The 20,486-nt window shown below is 37.8% G+C and overlaps 1 protein-coding gene across 1 annotated transcript in view; it reads right to left on the bottom strand.

Annotated features, from left to right (window-relative positions):
* Positions 1–590: 590 nt before the first annotated feature.
* LOC130082487 (transmembrane protein 47-like) overlaps positions 591–20,486 on the bottom strand; it is a 38,372-nt gene continuing 18,476 nt past the window's right edge. Inside the window, exon 3 of the mRNA XM_056247339.1 lies at positions 591–1,006. Within this exon, the coding sequence (XP_056103314.1) occupies positions 825–1,006 (182 nt within the window). The 3' untranslated portion in view covers positions 591–824. The remainder of the gene's footprint in view (positions 1,007–20,486) is intronic.

The following is a 20,486-nucleotide window of genomic DNA, read 5'->3' as shown; positions in this document are numbered from 1 at the left end:
AAAAGAATCATAACGAATCTTTTGTGGAATGGAAAGGTTCCATGAATGTGATGCCAATAAAGATGTCAACAAAGAATCTTTCTTTTGAAGAGTGAAGGGTTCCCTGACTTCACACTGTTTCTAGTGGATTTTCCAAGTGTGCATTAGTGCCAACTGCGCAATGGAAGGCGTTTGTGATGACTCGTTTCAGATTTAGACATTTGTCAAGGTTGCAATAGCCATTTTGAAATGTATGACTCTAAAGGTTAAGTGGAAAGAAGAATTTAGCGCTCTTTAAAATGAATGTTCCAAAAGTGATGCCATAGCAGAAACATTTTGGGATCCCCAAAAGCTCCTTTCAGTACCCATCTTAAAATAAACTTTTTTTATTATTATTTCTTAGTGTGAAGAATACTTCAATAATCTAAAGAACCCTTTTCAACTATAAAGAACCTTTTGTGGAATGGAAAGGTTCCATGGATGTTAAACGCGCTTCATGGAACTATAGATGCCAATAAAGAACCTTTATTTTTAAGAGCACACAGACGCAAACAATGCATATCATAAGCATGTGCATTGGGAAGCAGCCAACACAGTCGCATGACATTCATATGAATTTGTATGATCTCTTCCCCTTTAAGGGTTAGGTGTAGGGAGTGGAGATTCATGGTGATGTTTTGATATTTATGAATTCTCATGACATGGGGTTGGAACGTTTGTATGTGTTGTGAGTGTGCTGCATGTAGGTATCCTGTTCTGTATGTAATAGAGATTGGTTACTTGCTTGCTTTGACAGATATAGTGTTTAAGGTCTACTGAGTGAGCATGATTATGTATTGGAGCCCTTAGTACATGGCATCTTCATATATGTCTGTTCTGAGGCATAATAAGATTCCTCCTCCCAGCATGAAGATGGTGGCGCCCCAGCCCAGCCCGTAGCCCCAGTTGAACTCGTGATACGTTTGCAAGACTTTGCCATCAATGAATTTGATCGGGTAGAGAACCAGAGCACACGCCTGGAGGACCACTGCAAGAGAAAAAGACAACATGTCAGAATAAATACATAAAGGGGTGGTCACACTACTTTTTTCATTCCATTGACTTCCATTCATACGCATGTACATTTTGCAGACAGGGAACGCAAGCTCGTGCAAAGAAGTTTTGCATTACAGCGCAATCCAAAGTTCAAGTTTGGTGAACCCTGACCTGCAAATTCATATCACGGGAAGTTGTGTGACTAATAGAAGATCAATAAGTGACGGCACGACCTCTCGCTGAATTAAAAGAACGCACATTTTTGCAGTAAGTGGAGTAGATTGTATATTTTTACATTATGGATTTATTATTTGTTATTAGTCTAGTGTGACCACGACTTAACACAGCGATAATTAACAAGAAGTTATGTGTAACCGTGATTTTAAGCCAGTTACAGGGAGTTGATAGGATTAATGTGAAGCAGAGCCTAACCTCTTAATCATGGTAAAATTACTGTAAAACACCCTTGTGGCTTATTGCTTTATAAAATAGCTGTAACATGAAATACACAAATGTTCAATTTAAGAGGCCATGTTATGCCCATTTTCAAAGTCTTGATTTGGGGTCTACTAGAATGTTTTCATGCTTAAAGTTTCAAAAAAACATTTTTTAACATAGTTGATTGTTGCAAGCAAGTCGCCGTCTGATGACCCGAGTGATCTAGCAGGATTATATTTAGTAATCATATTGCTAAGGTATGCAGAAGCAGTACCATGAAGACATTTAAAAATCAATATCAGGATTTTAAAATCAATTCTGTAAGAAACAAGTAGTGTGTGGGGTAATTTAAGTAAGGTATGATTCCTCAGCCTAGTATGTACATACATTGTTGCAGCTGCATTCTAAATTCTTTGTAAGTGTTTGATAGAGCTTTTAGTTAAGTCAGCCAAAGTTCTGTTCTGTAACGAATGCAAGTATGAGGTGCTAATTAATTTGTGGAGATCTGGTGCAAGTGAGAGATAGAGTTGTGAGTCATCAGCACGTAATTTAAAGAAAAAAGTATTTTCCACAAATACCCACCACATGACATTGTACAACCTAAAATGACCTTGCCTCGTCATATAAAAGGTCTAATTATCCAATACTTTAAGAGACTTATTGACCTCTATTGGCTCTATATTCTTCTCTATTTTCTTCTCTGATTTACTGTTTTTCAAAAGAATTTAGGCATTCAAGCAGTGACAACATAACAAAAAAATATATTTTCAAGATTTTAACTATTTTTGATTTTATATTTGATTTTATCACCCTGACATTTTTTACTTTATGCCACAAAGAAAAATAAAAAAATAATAATTTTCAGGTCAGATATTAAAAACATGATAATCATAGAACAGGTGTTTTCAAATTCCTGTCTGTATGAACCGCAAATCAGATTTTAATGTATTGTCAAATATATGAATGCATATTTTAATTCATTTATTAATTAATACATTTAATTATTACAATGCAAGGTGCTTTGGTTAAAAATGTCTCCCAAATGCATAAATCTATAAGTAAATGACCCACATGTCAACGTCTGATTCTTTGGGTTGGAGGTTTGTGTAATGCCTGTGCCTAAGTATGTGCAATAATGATAGAGATAGAAGCACTAATAAGCAATCAGACAGAAAAGTTACAACCGGAGAAGATCATGTCAATCAAATAAACAGAGGACAGAACTCAAAGCAATCCTGTTTGAGTTAGCAAGTCCCCCTCTGTAAACAACAAATTAATGAGAGAAATTGTGCATGCTACCATGCTGCAGGGTCTGGCACAGTGTGTGTAGAAGACCTGCCAGCGTGACACACACACACACACACACACAGAGAGAGAGAGAGAGAGAGAGAGAGAGAGGCTCATTCCCTCAGGCTCTCCTCACACTCCTCTGCTTTGTGCGAGACTGAAACAGCTTCTTGGTGCTGCTGAGTAATATACCGTTAAGCTCCTATGAATTTGTTTCATATAAATATGCTAATAAAACCACAGACTATAACAAAACCCAATCTCAGAATAACACACAGCTTTCAAAATCAACAAGATAACTTGATTCATCTGCACACATCTGTGCTGCATGACCAAACAGAACGCCCTTCAACCAAATTTATAGGTTGAGCCAATGTTGTTGTGTCGGGCTGCATTCCCAAAAAGCATCATTAGCCAACTCTGGTCACAAGTTACAGCATTACCAACATAGGTCAAAGATTCAGATGATCCCAAAATCATAGTTCCAACAAACATCCGTAAAGAGTTCATCTCGGAGTACATACAGCTCATACAATGTGCACGCAAATGGGAATTTCTCATCTTTTTTTCCTTGTGCAAATTTCTGCTATAAATGAGTTATAATAATCTGAAATTAATACTTGATTAATTAGCAGTTCACACTTTATATTAGGGGTACAACTTGTAATTACATGCAGGAATTCTTAAATATATAGAGCAATTTAAATGCATTGTGAGAAAATTTGTTTTCAAAGTTGTAAATAAAACTATATTGATTATAAGATTTATAAGATTATTGGAGTACGTTTCACAAGAAAGTTCTGTTTCAATCTTTCTACTTCAAAATTTCACATTTAATTCAATGTATTATTTGCGGTTTCTTTGTAATTACTTGTGAAATTTACTAGCAAATTCTGAGTGAAAATAGTTTTTTCACTGTACATAAAATGTAAACAATTAATCATTGTATCAAATGATTACTTTAAATGTTAGTACATACTTTTAAAAGGCATTTAATATAAAGTGTGTGTGAAGTTATTACTTCAGCACCAGCACGACATCATTAATGACAGTTTTAAACTCTTGAACCAATGACAACGGTTTTGGAAAACATTGACTAGCACTTCTCCACAAATGAATCATACTATTGAAGGGTTGGTCAAAATCCCTTGCCTCTTCAAATACATATATAATCATATATCATTTTGAATGGTTATATACTTCCTTTATAAAAATCAATAATCAAATATATTCATTATCACATAATAATTTTTATATTCTTGTGCCTGTGAAATTATATTTTCTTAAATGCATGGATGCAAGTAACCAGTTTCTTTTAGGTGCCTTCCAATCTTACTTTGAGATTGCACGTAGTACACGCAGGACACGAAGGCCACGTAACCCACAAGGCCGTTTGTCTCTTTCTCTGGGATCAGTAGAAAGGTTAGAGGGTCCTAAAGGCAGCGTGGGCACATATGATTCTTCGCTGGACATATAGTCAAGCTATATTGAGCGTTACTATCAAACTTTAATTGTTGTATTAAAATGTATTCTTTCCAGTGTATTTCCTTCCTTGGGAGTAAATGCCAGTGATCTGTTTTTCTCCTAAATGAGTGAAGGTTTTAGCATTATGTTTTGGTATACTTAACTGATAATAAGGAGCTCAGACTCTCTTCAGCCTTGATGGGAGCTGTTATTTGCTAGTGTCTGTTATTTGTGTGTGTGTGTGCGTATGACATTCTATGTAGGTTCTGGACGGTCGGACCAGACACCCCGGCGCCCTTCTCTAACCTGCGAGGCCACCACAGACCTAAATCCAATGAGTGGACGACAACTATCTTTACTAATGGCGATAGGCACCCCTATCTCCTCACATGTGTTAAATTGTTTAGGCTCTTAATGTTTCTTAGCCAATGAGAATCATTCAACCTGTAAGCAATGACGTAGCTTAGACCTTGGAAATGGTATAACTGCTGTGATCTTTGTAACTGTAAGCGGGGCGGCCTACGAACTCCTATGTGAGTCTTGAAGCTGACTTCTGCTGATGAGAATGCAAACTATCTTCAGTAAAACTTTTCTTTAATTTTTTATAATTCTGACTCCGGGTCTTCATTCTTCATATCGGGTTCTGGGTCTTTGACTGTATACCCCTTACAGTTATGGTGGAGGATGCGCTGGCAATTATTCTCGGTGACACCCCTGGCAAATCAACAAACAAGGTAGTAAGCTTTTGTTAATTGTTAGGGCTGTCTGACTGGAAGAGATTTTGAAGGAGAGCGGGAGAGCTTCACTCCGATGAGGCGAGTGAAGCTTCACTCCGATGAGGCGAGTGAAGGAGTAAGTTAATTATACTACTGACAGTATAAGAAGTCGCTGAGAGCGTCGTTAAGGGTAACGGCAGCAGACAGCGCAAGCGAAGCGTGCTCTGTGGGGGCCCCGCTGGGCATTACTGGTGTAGCACCACCCCAGCAGGGCACGTCCCTGGGCTAGAGGTCCAGTGGCACCGTAAACCTGCTCAATCTCTTCCATCTCAGATAGGGGATCCCCGAACTTAGTGAAGTGAATCAGGCAGTTAGGGATACTAACAATAATAGGGTTGTTTGCCAGGGATGCATCAGGAACAATTCCGAGAGAAAAATTTAAAAAGTTGTGACCCAAATTGGCATGGACCAGTATATGTAACTGTGATTTTGGAGTATACTTTGCAGTTTCATCACGCAGAAGCCAAGCTGTGTTGTTCAAAGATCGCCGCCTCCATTTCTGCAATAACTTCAGGTGAGTATGAACCATGATTAAGATATGGCAGAAAAATGTAATAACTTAATCAGTAACCTGAAGAGTCCTGAAACAAATAGTGAGTCAGGAAAAGCAAACGCTGTAAGCAGCTGTGCTCTAAAGCCCTCACTTTAAATAAATTTGCAGAAATGATTAAGTAAATGGTAGTCAGGATTTTGATTCTGATTGGAAATTTAAACAACTTGACTGGCTACAACCAAACAAAGAAACTGAAAAATTAAAATGTTTAGCCTCGTATTGCTTACGATGATTACAAGAAGCAAGTGAAAGAAATTCTGGGTCAGGGATAATTTCCCTGGACAAGCGACTAAAGTTAAACAGACACTTTGTGAAAACAATATTTTGCAGCTTATGAAAATTAATGTTCTGCCAATAATAATGATGAAGATTATGATTGGGCTATTATGATTAAATCAGCCACTGGTGGACTGTAAAAGAATACAGAGAACTGCTTAATCAGTAGCTCTGTTTGCATTCCTGAATGGGACACACTGTTTCAAGGGTGTGATGCTGTAGTTGAGGCTGAAACAAATTCACCAGATGACAGAGAGTGTCTTGATTGTGGTCAGTAGGGCCATTTAACACGTGACACATTTCTGGTAATAATGTGAGTTTGAAAGTAGATCAGTGTTTATATGACGATATTAAAGTTGTCGTCTGAGAAAGAACAAGAGATAAAACAAGGTCAAAAGATTGAAGTCTTAAAGTGAATCCTTTTGAAGAAAAGATCTATAATACTAATTTTTATAAGTGTATTGATGAATACAGGTTGATGTAAAATGAATGACTCCAACAAATGTGAGTTGCAGAATATATCAAAGTAACTAAAAGGATGATTGTGTTGCCATTAAAATTTTTAAAAAGGTTTTAGATGATATAGAGAGACTAATCTCACAGATGATTTACAATAACTGCAAAAGTATCACAAGCAGAGAGTGCTTGCCTCAAACTTAGTGTGAATCCTAATTGGAGATTGATAAACTCCAAGAGAAAACTTAAGTCAAATATTAAGTTATGGTAATTGAGAACTTGACAACTAAAATTGAGATTGAGAAATGTGAAATGTTATTGAGAACTAGAATAATTACCATTATGTAAGAACAAATAAGCAGAAGCCGTACTGGATTAACAGTTGCTAAATGCTGATTAAACAAACAGCTTGAAAAGTTGACCATGAAAGAACTAGAAGCTGATGTTTTGCTTTCAAAAGATAAGTTTGTTATTGGCTGTAAGGAAACAGTTTGCTTATCTGAATCTGATGTGTGCTGTGGCTGAAACTGCCAGTGCAACAGACTCAATCTGAGTGGAAATTTGTAATGCCTAAATTTCCTGATGTGTGGGCAAAAGACAAATATAAATAATATGTTTATTTGAAACCGTATGTAATTTCTGGCAAAGATGCCTTAAGCTGGGATAGAGTTAAAAGATGATAGATAAATGTTTGATGTTAGAAGTATATGAGAGAGCAGTGTACCATCCAATAGAGTCTCAGAGTCTCTCTCATTCAATGAGTCAGCTAAAAGCTGGTATCTGTGATAATGTGTAAAGCACAGTGTTTCAGTTGAAGGATCATAGACACAGAGATGTTTTAAAAATAAAACTGAATGACTTTAAAGAAGTATTTAAAATAATAATACAGATAGAGATGACATTTTGATTAGGTTAATTTAGGACCAGTAACTTCTTTGTCTGATCTTAGTCCCCACCATGAAACGGGGGAGGGGCCGACGGAAATGTACACTGAATGTACGGTTGTGATCTAAATTCACTGAGTATAATCCAAGTAGCTAGGTTGCTGCTTTTAAGATAGTTAATGGATTTAAGTGATTAAATACTGTTGTTTTTGACCTGTCTCCCTATGTGAACACTATTAGGCAATCCGAATGGCTCTGGTGACTCTTGAACGTGCCTTTCCTAAGCTCTAGAAAACAGCTGAGTTCTGTTGAAGCAAACAGCCTGTGATGGGAAAGAGCGGTCACCAGTGGGCACGAGTGGCTACTCAATGACGGGTAAGACCTTCTATTGGCCAGACAGGGGGCAACCCAAGCCAGAGTGGATCACGTAAAGTCACTGGGCATCTCAAGATGGAGGTGTTTATGTGAGAAAGGTATGAGAGTGGAGCGGATGACTGTGAGGCCAGCAGCATCCTTTATCGTTAGGGCGGATGAGCTGTGAGGAGTTACAGACAGTCTGACCCCGAAACGTGAGTGTTCCTCTAATACCAATCACCAGAAACCGCATTCATTGTATGGCTTGTTTTTTTATTGTGACAAGCGTCTGCAAATATGCCAGGGGAAAACACCCTGATGGAGATTATAGATAAAGGGCTAACAGGAGTGGGCTTTCAAGAACCAGCTGAGGCCATGAAGTGATTCCCATTAGTTGTTGTGGAGACAGTAGCAAAACTTTTTATGTACTGGTTGCCTTACGGGCAAGGAAAATCATAGTTGATTTTGAACTAATATGTTATAACATAGTTTTAACTCTTGAAGGTCGTTAGACATGGTGGTGGCTAAAGATGAAGACAGCTTTTGATTTAAGGAAAGTCTGGATGACAAAGGTGAATGGTCAAAGGTTATTGTAATGAATACAAATTTTGACTAAGTTACAGCCTTAGGAGGCTGGTGAAAAAATTATTTGTTTATAGTGAGAGAGACTGCTTGAGCGGAGGAAGGGATGGTAACTGTGTCTGTCTTTCTGTTATTGGCCTGCTAGAGCAAGCTGAAGCAAAATAATGATAATGAAACAAAACAACCCAGCTGACCTTGTTAAATTCTAATGAATAATGAACAAGACATGCTTTGAAACTGGTTGGGAGACCATGTAAAATAAGGTAGAAGCTACCGGAAAATGGGAAGTTTAAAATCTTATTTAAAATTTAAATCTTTTAGCAATAATATAAAGAAAAATTAACATTGAAAATGAACAGTTAACATATGTGTGTCTAGTATGAGTGCGTATGATGGTGACAGCACTTTATGTCTTGTATGTATTAGTTTGGGGTACTATTATTTCCTGATTTTGAGGATATTGTGTCATTAACCTCTGGAATTAGTGTTTTATCATTACAGATGGGTTAAGTGAAATGACCAACTTTAGAAAAGTTGATAATTCTAAGTCAATCTGATGAAAAGACAATGCAGAACATGGGACGAGCTTTAATTGGAGTGGTTTTCCAGCTCTGTCTGCTATTGGTAATTATGAATGCTTTTGTCATTTATGATATTGAACTGAATTACTCTCTGGATTAGTATTTTATATAAATTGGAATTGTAAAGAAGATTGCCGTCCATTCTGGGGTAAAACTCTTGTCTAAATTCAACTGAGGGTCTAAATTTAAATAGACAACTAGGTGGGATCATAAGGATAAACGTAGGAAAAAAAAATATATATATATAGACTTGACGGCAGAGAGACAAAGTGACACATTGGCTAAGTCACTATCCAAATTATCCAGAGTGAGCTCCCTCATTTTTATTGAAAGGCCGGAGGGCGAACAAAGAAGGAGTGAATATAACTTCTAAAAAGAAAAGGTTTTATTTCTCAATCCCTTAAATGTATGTATGACATTAGATGTCTAAGAAAACTACAATTTAATAAAGGTAAAAAGAGAAAGCAGCTATATGGCTGTGGGCTGGGATCTGAGTAACATAATATTTTGGTTTCTGTAAAACTGTAAAGATAAGTGGAACTGAGACAAATACTGTGAGAAGTAGTTATAATGAAAAATAAAGTTGAAGTTAATGATAAGAAAACAAGAGTATTGAAGAATTAATAAAATACCATGATTCCCCTAACGAGGGAACTTTAAGTGTCACTAGGCTGACAGTGGTGAGAGACTCGGATGCAGAAGGAACTGGCATGTAGGGCAAGATGGAAGAAATATAGTAGAAAAAAATGTATGTTATGAAAATACAATTTCTGATAGGATTTATGGAAGTCAAATTAAGTTTAAATGGTATGAAAAAGGTTAGGGTTAGACATTGTATGATTGACAGGGATTCAAGTGATATAAGGATAAGGAATGAACAAAAGCTTTATTAAGCAAAATGGGGAACGATTCTATATTTTAGTGGTAAAATAAATACTGAAATGATGATGTGAATTTGTTTTATTTTATTTCTATTTTTGAAACAAACAAAAAAGGGTATAAGATGTTATACAATTAAAATGGTACATGCTATGTGACCGTAAACTGAAGGATGATTTCAGTAAAGACTTAAGGTGCTTACATCGGTTATTATGGGCCTTAATTATTAATATTTTATTTGTTTGTTGTTTATTTTTAGTTAGACAACCATTGTGTTTTGAACCTAAAGGGTCTATAAAAGGGGTAGTGAAAATAATGGATTAACCATCCAACTTTGTTTATAATAAAAGGATTTGGAAATCATAATTTTATAAATAAAAAAAAACTAGTGCATATATTCTGGTATTCATGATTATAGACAATGTCTTTATTTAGGATCTGAGTAGTGACTGTGGATCTAGCCCATGCTAGTAGGAATACAGCAATAGTGCTTGCTTATTTAGCCTGGCTTCCAAAGAAAAAATATGTACTTGTTTCGTAATCAGTTATGTGTTTTATAAAAATTTTAACCTGACTGATAAACTGAGGAAGAATGACATTGATGTCCTGTTGTGAGTGGAAGGTGGGAGAGCCTCTTAATGGGGACTGGAATTTTTAGTATCCAGCATGTCCATGACGAGGTGAAGAGACAAGTGTGACCCATCAGGGGAGCATGCGTCACCACTCCTCCCTTCCGTAGTGATCTCACTGGTTAGACCAGACGTGGCGGTATTGGACCCCACATTGGTCTAAAACGGGGGACTGAAGGGTTGGTCAAAATCCCTTGCCTCTTCAAATACATATATAATCATATATCATTTTGAATGGTTATATACTTCCTTTATAAAAATCAATAATCAAATATATTCATTATCACATAATAATTTTTATATTCTTGTGCCTGTGAAATTATATTTTCTTAAATGCATGGATGCAAGTAACCAGTTTCTTTTAGGTGCCTTCCAATCTTACTTTGAGATTGCACGTAGTACACGCAGGACACGAAGGCCACGTAACCCACAAGGCCGTTTGTCTCTTTCTCTGGGATCAGTAGAAAGGTTAGAGGGTCCTAAAGGCAGCGTGGGCACATATGATTCTTCGCTGGACATATAGTCAAGCTATATTGAGCGTTACTATCAAACTTTAATTGTTGTATTAAAATGTATTCTTTCCAGTGTATTTCCTTCCTTGGGAGTAAATGCCAGTGATCTGTTTTTCTCCTAAATGAGTGAAGGTTTTAGCATTATGTTTTGGTATACTTAACTGATAATAAGGAGCTCAGACTCTCTTCAGCCTTGATGGGAGCTGTTATTTGCTAGTGTCTGTTATTTGTGTGTGTGTGCGTATGACATTCTATGTAGGTTCTGGACGGTCGGACCAGACACCCCGGCGCCCTTCTCTAACCTGCGAGGCCACCACAGACCTAAATCCAATGAGTGGACGACAACTATCTTTACTAATGGCGATAGGCACCCCTATCTCCTCACATGTGTTAAATTGTTTAGGCTCTTAATGTTTCTTAGCCAATGAGAATCATTCAACCTGTAAGCAATGACGTAGCTTAGACCTTGGAAATGGTATAACTGCTGTGATCTTTGTAACTGTAAGCGGGGCGGCCTACGAACTCCTATGTGAGTCTTGAAGCTGACTTCTGCTGATGAGAATGCAAACTATCTTCAGTAAAACTTTTCTTTAATTTTTTATAATTCTGACTCCGGGTCTTCATTCTTCATATCGGGTTCTGGGTCTTTGACTGTATACCCCTTACACTATGGTGGTTAAGCAGTGAGTTACGTTGTTGTACAGGAGATGCATCCCAGAGAAATGTCTTGAAAGCGCCACAGAAACTCAGTGAATCAATCTGCAATTGGCTCACTTAAAGACTCTGCGTATTAAGCTGAGATAGGAGACTGTAATGTAACAACAAAAAAACCACATGGTCTTCATGTTTCTAATAAGAAATTACATTGACATTCTTTGAAGGGGTTGAGTGGACATCCCAACATTCCAAGCCAAACAAACGGGAACTATCCTATTCCAAAGGTCTTGGTCTCGGACTAATTTATTCATTGTCTGATACACACTACACACAAAAATTCAAGTTCCAATCCGACTGTCTGGCTTTATGACATTTCCAGTAATAAGGGCGCACGGGTTTTTACAGTTTTTTTCAATTGCTTACACACTAAAATTAAAACTTTCCCACTATTAGCAAAACCTTACACTCAAGGAGCAAAACACCAGCCTAGATTTGCACAATTGTAAGCACGTTGTCAGCTTCACCCTTTTTGCAAAACATTACACACAGTAATTTGTAAAACTCTACACACATTTTCACACCTTAGACACAGATAAGGATTGTGAGGTTACTTCCTTGTCATTACAAAGCCCCGGTTTGCCATTGACCACACTAATGAATGAATTGGATATGCACATCCACCAGGTGTGGAAGCACACATGTGCTAATTTGAAAACGCAGCACTCAGGTGTGCTATAAAAGGCAGCAGGTTCACCTGTCTTCAAGTTCACCTGTCTTCAACAAAAATGGAAGGAGCTAGAAGAAGAAGAAGAAGAAGAAGAAGAAGAAGAGTGAGAATAAGAGGGGGAGCTCAAAGAGGAGGTGAAGGAGGTAGAGGAAGAGGAGAAGGAGGTAGAGGAAGAGGTGAAGGAGGTAGAGGAGGAGGAGAAGGAGGTAGAGGAAGAGGTGAAGGAGGTAGAGGAGGAGGCCCAGGTAGAGGAAGAGGAGAAGAAGGAGATAGAGGAAGAGGAGAAGGAGATAGAGGAAGAGCCCTAGGTAGAGGAAGAGGTAGAGAAGGACTTGAAGAGTTGATAGAACCTGAACAAAGAAGACGAGGACCAAATTTGACTCAAGAAATACGTGCAACACTTATTGACCATGTTATCAACAATGGACTGACACTGATGGAAGCTGGACAAAGAGATCAACCAAATCTCTGGTTGATACTGTAACTGAATAGTTACAGTATTCTTGTTGCTTTTACAGTAGTTTTTATCAAACTGTATGTAGTCAAACTGTTGTACTTCATGCAGTAATTTTTATTTGTCTACAGATTTTATTTTTTTCATTGATTTCTTTGTTGGTTGATTACTGTAACTGATTATGGTAAGAAATACTGTAAATAAATACTTGAAATATGAGTCTGCAGAAATCAGTGTTGTGCAGTGCTTGGCAAGTTTATAGTAGGCCTGTTTGTGTACATTCTCCCTATATCTCAAACTAATCATGAAGAATGTTGTGGGTTTGTCACTATTTTTTTTTTTTCATCTAAATAATCTCTTACATAACAATGTCTGGCCAAAAATCTAGCACATGCTATTTCCTAAAAATAGTTTTTTTACAAATGTGTTTTTTATTTATCACAGCCGTGTGAAACTGGCTGCAATATTGTCTGATCATTGAGGACTGTGTTGGTTAAATGAAAACTAATAGCATTTTCACAAATATGTGTATATCTTTTGACTGAAGTGTGTATGTTTTGACAGAAGTGTGTCATTTTGCAAACAATCTAGGAATTATGCAAATTGAGTGTGGTGTTTGGATAATTGTGATTATATTTTGAAAAAAAGAACCCGGTTTTCAAAATTGCGTGTAAACAATTGAAAAAAACTGTAATAAGTCCCCAGGCAGTATAAGAATGAAGAACTAGTTAATGGATTTGCCAACATTTGTAAGGTTGACGTTTTGTTGGAGACAGTTAATAGAATATAAATGAGATTGTAAAAAATACCTGCCACGGAACAGCTGTCACATACAGTTAAAACATTTGAAAAGCAGTTAAGGGAAAGTAAAACAATTTCAAGGTTGGGAAGTTGAATTGCAAATCAAATTAGTAAGACTCATTCTAGTGTCTGAAGAAAACGTTGACCAAAATCAAATAAAAACCATAATAATCTATGGTACTTATAATAATATTTAAATCATATGGTCATAACCTGTTCATAACAAGGGTGAACTTAAAAAAAAGACCTGTAGAGAACAGTACGTTTCAATTCATTCATGGATGTCAGTTATCTAAATGGAGATCATTCCCCACCCACTGACGCTGTACCACAGGAAAAGGAACCGAGAGATCAGTATCACGCTTTTGAGGATATTTACCTCACATTTTATATCAGAACAGGATATTAAAGCCCAACTTCACTTCCCCCATAAATGCATGGAATGCTGAAACTGTTATGGGACACATTCCTCTATGTGTGATGTTGTTCCTCCAGAAATATACGCACTTTCATTCGCATCCTGTTTTTCCAAAAAGGGAAGGGATAAGGTTTGTGAGTCAAATGTTCTGACTAAAATGTTCTGGGATATGTTCTATTCAACAACAGTGGCTTGTGACTTCACATGTCGTCTTAAGGGAGATTACACAATGAATGAAGAGGAAATGTCACACCACCAACTAACATAAATGCTGTGAAAGGATGCTGAGCTGACCATGATTCAGTCAAGTCAAGTCAAGTCACCTTTATTTATATAGCGCTTTTTACAATACATATTGTATCAAAGCAGCTTCACAGTGATAACATGAAAATAATACAACAAAGTTTGTTTCTAGAAGAAAATTGCGTCAACGTCCACCTTAAGTAAGGCAGATCAATAATATTGTTGAATATTAAATGTCCCCAACTAAGCAAGCCAAAAGCCAAGGCAACAGTGGTAAGGAACCAAAACTCCATCAGGTGACAGAATGGAGAAAAAAACCTTGGGAGAAACAGCTCAATTCACCAGTAGAGTTTACAGAAATAATCAGGACAAAAGTATAACAATAAAAATTTGTTTACATAAACGTCATGGTTACGTTTGTCTGGGTTGGATACAACTCAATCTATCCCGTTCAGATTCAGAACAGCACATGAAGGCATACTAAAACCTTGCCGGTAACACCTTACAGTATGGTCCCATTGGTGTGTGTGTGTGTGTGTGTGTGTGTGTGTGTGTGTGTGTGTGTGTGTGTGTGTGTGTGTGTGTGTGTGTGTGTGTGTGTGTATTTTAGCTACTGTAGAGCAGATATACTTTTGTGTGTAAGAGAAAGTAAGTTAGGCATGTAGTAAGTTAATGAGTGTGTGGGTGGAGTGAATAAAGTAAAGGACACAAGGTGCTGAACACAGTCATGAATGAAAAATAGCAGAAATGAGACAAATGAAAACACTTCTAGTCTAGGTTTAAAATATTTAACGCACCTGGAAATGTTGACTTTCTGATGCATTTTATGTGTTTAAACAGTACATTTGTATTTCAACTGAGTACATCTCCCTGGCTGTTCCATGTTCATGTGACATCATACATCTGCAACCACACACACACACACACACATCTTTAATGACCCTCCCTGCATGGCTCCATAAGTAGACTTTTATCCACATAAGGCCGGAAAGCAATTACAGCTGGTGAAGAAAATGCAGCCGGAACAACATTCACAGTCACAACATACCAACCGAATGTCTCATTTTTTTCACTGTAGTGTATTTATACTTGAATTTTAGACAAGCAAGATAAATTACATTCATAATATATTCAAAAACAATTATACAAAATTAATAAATGCTGATAAATATCTTTTTTTGGCCTTTAAGTATTTTATATTTACAGTATAAAAGGCCAATTTACACTGCGCCGACAGACTCAGACCAATGCCGACAGTCACCAGATTACAGAGCGTCACTTCTCAGACATTCAAAGACCAACAAACGGTGATTCAACATGTTTGATTAGCAAAAAAGAGAGCCGACAGATGCTGACAGGGGTAACACACTGATCCGACCAACCCTGACGAAGTGTCTGTTGCTGTCTGCCGGTGCAGTGTGAATTGGCCTTTATACAGAAAACCATTGAGATGGGGATTACACGTTTTCCATATAAGCATCACTGTTCATCCTGTCTGAGCATGTGCACTGGCTACAAGTCCTGTGGTTTTCAACCCTGGTCCCAGGAACCCATCGCTCTGCACATTTTAGGTAGCCTAGAAATCTAGACGCACCCTAGCGGCAGCAAAAATTATTTTGCAGCCAGTGTGGTCTAGCAACTCTCCGTTGGCTTGCGAGCTGGAAAAACCAAACTCTGGTCAGGCCAATCACATCATGTATAGTTGGTGGGCGGGCTTAACAATGACGGCAGAGTTGTGACGGTTCCGCGTGATTTCCATAGGTGATTTCCCTGCTACTTGAAAACAAAGAAGATGCTGCTGGCGAACAGCGGTCTTTTGAATCGGCTTTGGCCGCGACTCTGGAGGACTTGGAGTTAAGACAACGTCACTTAAGTCATTCTTAAAAAAGGAAGATGTGTTCGGAGTTTTGACGACCAGATACGACAAAAGTTCAATATACCAACTAGCTCCGCTGGTGGGAAAACGCATGGGACTCACTCATCCACAGCCGTTCTTGCTCTGGTTGGTTGTAGCGCTATCCTATTGCGTGCCGAGGGATTTTGAAAGACAACTGTTTATCCCGCCCCTCGGATTGAGGCATGCCAATTGTGAGTTCCCAGACCTAACATCTTGATGTAGGTCTGGCTTGCCAGGCTACATTTTAGGTGCTTCTCAGTTAGAAGTCCTTCCTATACCAGTCCTTCTGAGGCTTGTAGGCTAGAGTCCTCTTCCGCATTAAACTCTAGAATGAGGTGGTGTGGTAAATGCGCATGGCTACGTCATAAATGTTTTCACCCCCACAGTCATGGCACAAAAATTGGGGAAAAATAGTTTATATTAAAAACATTTGACTTTCTAATGCAATACAGTGCATGAACACTGTCTGTGTTCATTATGGACAGTTTAGCATTTTACTTCAAACAAAAAGAAAACAGTTCCACAATTTTGTCAGGACCACTATCGTCAAAGATGATTGGCAAATAATTAGCATAAAGTTTGGACTGGTGGTATGGTTCTGTTCTAGGAAAGAACTCGCATGGATAAGAGCAGGGAGAGCAGCGATAACCCCCCTTAGGGTAAACAGAACAGAACCAACATGAATGTATTGCAGATATCATTAATGCTCAATCATTTTAATGTACAACATTATTCGAGAATTAGTCTGATTCGAAGGGGAATCAGAAGGCCAAATCCTGACTGGACGAGAGGAGCTGGGGATGGAGGAGGGTAATAAGCTCTTGAGCAACGCGATAAGCTTACCGATCATCCAAAACAATGCTGTGTGATGTGCTAAACGTGCTCAATGTATGTGTGTACAAATTATGTTTTTTTTTACCAGATGAGAACTCAAGAAGAGCTTCTAAAATGTGCAAAAGACTTTAAAGGGACAGTTCACCCAAAAATGAAAATTAGCCCATGAGATTTACTCACCCTGAAGCCATCCTAGGTGTATGACATTCTTCTTTCAGACGAATACAATCGGAGTTATATTAAAAAATGTCTTTATAATGAGAGTGAATGGCTGGAGAAAATTTGAAGCCCAAAAAATGTGCATCCATCCATAATAAAAGTAATCCATATGGCTCCAGGGGGTTAATAAAGGCCTTCCTAAGTGAAGCCATGCACTTGTGTAAGAAAAATATCCATATTTAAAACTCTATAATATTTAATCACTAGCTTCTGACAGACACATTGATTTACGGTGGAAGATTAAGCCCTGACCCGACGCACAACGCAATGACGAACGCTGAAAGAAGAATGTCATGTACACCTAGGATGACTTGAGGGCGAGTAAATTATGAGCTAATTTTCATTTTTGGTTGAACTAACCCTTTAAGGTTGACAAAATGTGCAGAGAGTCCCCAGGACCAGGATTGAAAACCACTGCACTAGTCTACGGCTTTAACAAGTTAGGAGATGGGGAGTATGAGAGAGAGACATGGAAAAGTTGACTGGACAGCAGGAGTAAACAATGTATCAATTCGCCATACAGGCAGATTCATTCGTCACTCTTAAAAATACAGTTCTTTAATGGCATTGATGGTTTCATGAACCTTAAACATCCATGAAACTTTTCCATTCCACAAAATGTGCTTTATGGTGGAAAATGGTTCTTTTAGATTTTTTACATTTTCTTAACAATAAGAAAAACAGTTATTTTAAGAGCTGTCCACTGAAAGGTTTTTTGGGGAACCAAAAATGGTTCTTCTATGGCATCGGTGCAAAAAACCTCTTTGGGAACTTTTATTTTTAAGAGTATACTCTATTCTCATCAGACTGAAATAACTAAATTCATCTTTCCATCTATGCTCTCAATGCCTTCATAAACTCTGTTTTCCTAGACAGCGTTACGTGCACCAATAAGGAGAACGGTCTTACATAAGAGGAAATATGTCTTACATTATGTCAAAAGACTGTTGGCAAGTAGAAACATTTTTTTCTCAGCCGTTTCAAACACTGATGCATGTGTAAACTGAGTTTGGTACCACTGAGAACAGCTGTACTCCTGGTCCAAAATTAATACTTGCCAAAGGCCAAATGAGAGTAAATAAAACAACGAGTACATAAAATGTTACTTGCCAGTTGGTGGATAACATTTTCAGCAATTGCATTAATTAGCCATGCTTAAAACCAGGGTAATATAGGCTACTTTAAAACTGTATTTTCTCAAGAAGCTACTACTGAAAACTTAGTCAAGCTTTTAGCTATGCTATTGCTACTACACTAAAGCCATTTTAAAGGGATACTCCACTTTTTTTGGAAATAGGCTTATTTTACAACTCCCCCAGAGTTAAACTGTTGAGTTTTACCGTTTTTGAATCCATTCAGCCGATCTCCGGTTCGGGCGGTACCACTTTTAGCATAGCTTAGCATACATCATTGAAGTGGACAAGACCATTAGCATTTCTCAAAAAAAAATGACCAAAGAATTTAGATATTTTTCCTATTTAAAACTTGACTCTTCTGTAGTTACATCGTGCACTAAGACCGACGGAAAATGTAAAGTTGCGATTTTCTAGGCTGATATGGCTAGGAACTATACTCTCATTCCTGCGTAATAATCAAGAAACTTTACTGCCGTACCATGAGTGCAGCAGGCGTAATGATATGACGCAGCGCCTGAAAATAGTCCCCAGCTCGGTAACTTCCAACGTGACCGGGACTAAGTACCTGCGCCTGCTGCTCTCATGGTACGGCAGTAAAGTTTTTTTATTACTACGCAGGAATGAGAGTATAGTTCCTAGCCATATCAGCCTAGAAAATCGCAACATTACATTTTCCGTCGGTCTTAGTGCACGATGTAACTACAGAAGAGTCAAGTTTTAAATAGGAAAAATATCGAAACACTTTGGTCATTTTTTTTTTGCTAATGGTAATGGTCTTGTCCACTTCAATGATGTATGCTAAGCTATGCTAAAAGTGGTACCGCCAGAACCGGAGACCGGCAGAATGGATTAAAAAACGGTAGAACTCAACAGTTTAACTCTGGGGGAGTTGTAAAATGAGCCTATTTCCAAAAAAAAGTGGAGTATCCCTTTAAGGGAAAACATATTTAAAAAGTACAACTATCATATGATGCAAATAATCATTAGAGCAATATTTATCAAGCAGAGAATCCAAGTTTGGGATCTCAGTTAGAGACGACAGGTTAGTTCAGGTTGGACCATGGAAATAAAGCGTTACCGAAACTATTATTTTGTTAACTAAATTATTTTTTTCTGTAACACTTTCTTTCGATGCTCCACTTTAGATATTCTACTAACTATAAGTAACTTTGCAACTACATGTCAACTAACTCTTTTTAGAGTGCAAGTAAAATGTCTGTTTAACATCTGCTAACACTTTATTGTGATGCTCCCCAACAGACATTCTACTGACTATAAGTAACTTTACAACTACATGTCAACTTATTCTACTAATCTGAACTAATTCCTAAAGCTGTGATCACTCTAGACTTTGAGCATGCAAAATGTCTCCAGACACTGCAACGGTCGTGATATGACGACACGCTCTGCAGCGTCTTTACCAAACGTAAACTTTGGAACGCAGAGAAATGCGAAACTTGAGCTTGCGTTTGTGGTCTGACGCATTTGAATGAATGGAAGTCAATGGAACGAAAAGTGTAGAGTGACCGCCTCTTAACCCTAACAGTCTAATGAGAGTTAGTTGACATGTAGTTGCAAAGTTACTTGTAGTTAGTAGAATGTCTAAAGTGGACCATCAAAATACAATGTAACCTCGGGTACAAATATTTTTAAATGAAATACTTCATTTCATAGCTGGTATGAAGTATTAATGACCTTGAAGGTTTGTTCTTTTGTTGTTGTGGGCAAAAAATTATACTAGCGAGTATAACAGGGTGCTGACCTCAGATCAGATTGCTTATGTCCCCTGCCCTGTGCCATTACCCCATTGTTACGATTAAACTAACGGAGGTTCTGGAACAGCATGTGATTCCTCACATGGAACATGCATTCCTGAAGTGCAAATTCAGATCCACACACACACACACTGATATAATAGCTAGTGAGGGTTTCATGGGAGCTGGCGCTCTCATATAGAGCATATTTTATTTGATGTAGTCGGCTGTTTCTGAAGGTAATTTTCTGGCATTAGAAGTCAAAGCCACTGGAGACGTTGCTCAAGGCACACCAGAAGCAGCTTTTAAAATCCTTAACCTCCCTATTCTCTCTCTATCTTTTCCCTGTACTCTCATATAAGGATAATCCTCACACTGCCAGAATCCACCCAGAGCTAACTGAGAGAACAGCAGACTCCTGATTGAGAAAGTCTGGGAAAAGAGAGGAGGGGAGAGGGGGGCTTTTGGTGAGGGAACATTTTTTCATGCGTTAAGTAATGGTTGGTGGGAAAAACAGAGAGAGGAAGGAATTTCTCTCACATGATACTACCTTTCTTTAACCCTCAGATTCTGTTCTGCCCTTTTAATTGCTAAAATACATGTTTAAATGAATAATTCACCAAACAAATTAACATTCTGTCATCATTTACTCAGCCTGATG

This window comes from Rhinichthys klamathensis, unplaced genomic scaffold (assembly GCF_029890125.1).
Source record: "Rhinichthys klamathensis goyatoka isolate OS25496 unplaced genomic scaffold, OSU_Roscu_1.1 h1tg000046l_1, whole genome shotgun sequence".
Lineage (NCBI taxonomy): Eukaryota > Metazoa > Chordata > Actinopteri > Cypriniformes > Leuciscidae > Rhinichthys > Rhinichthys klamathensis.
This window is presented reverse-complemented; position numbering and strand designations above follow the sequence as displayed.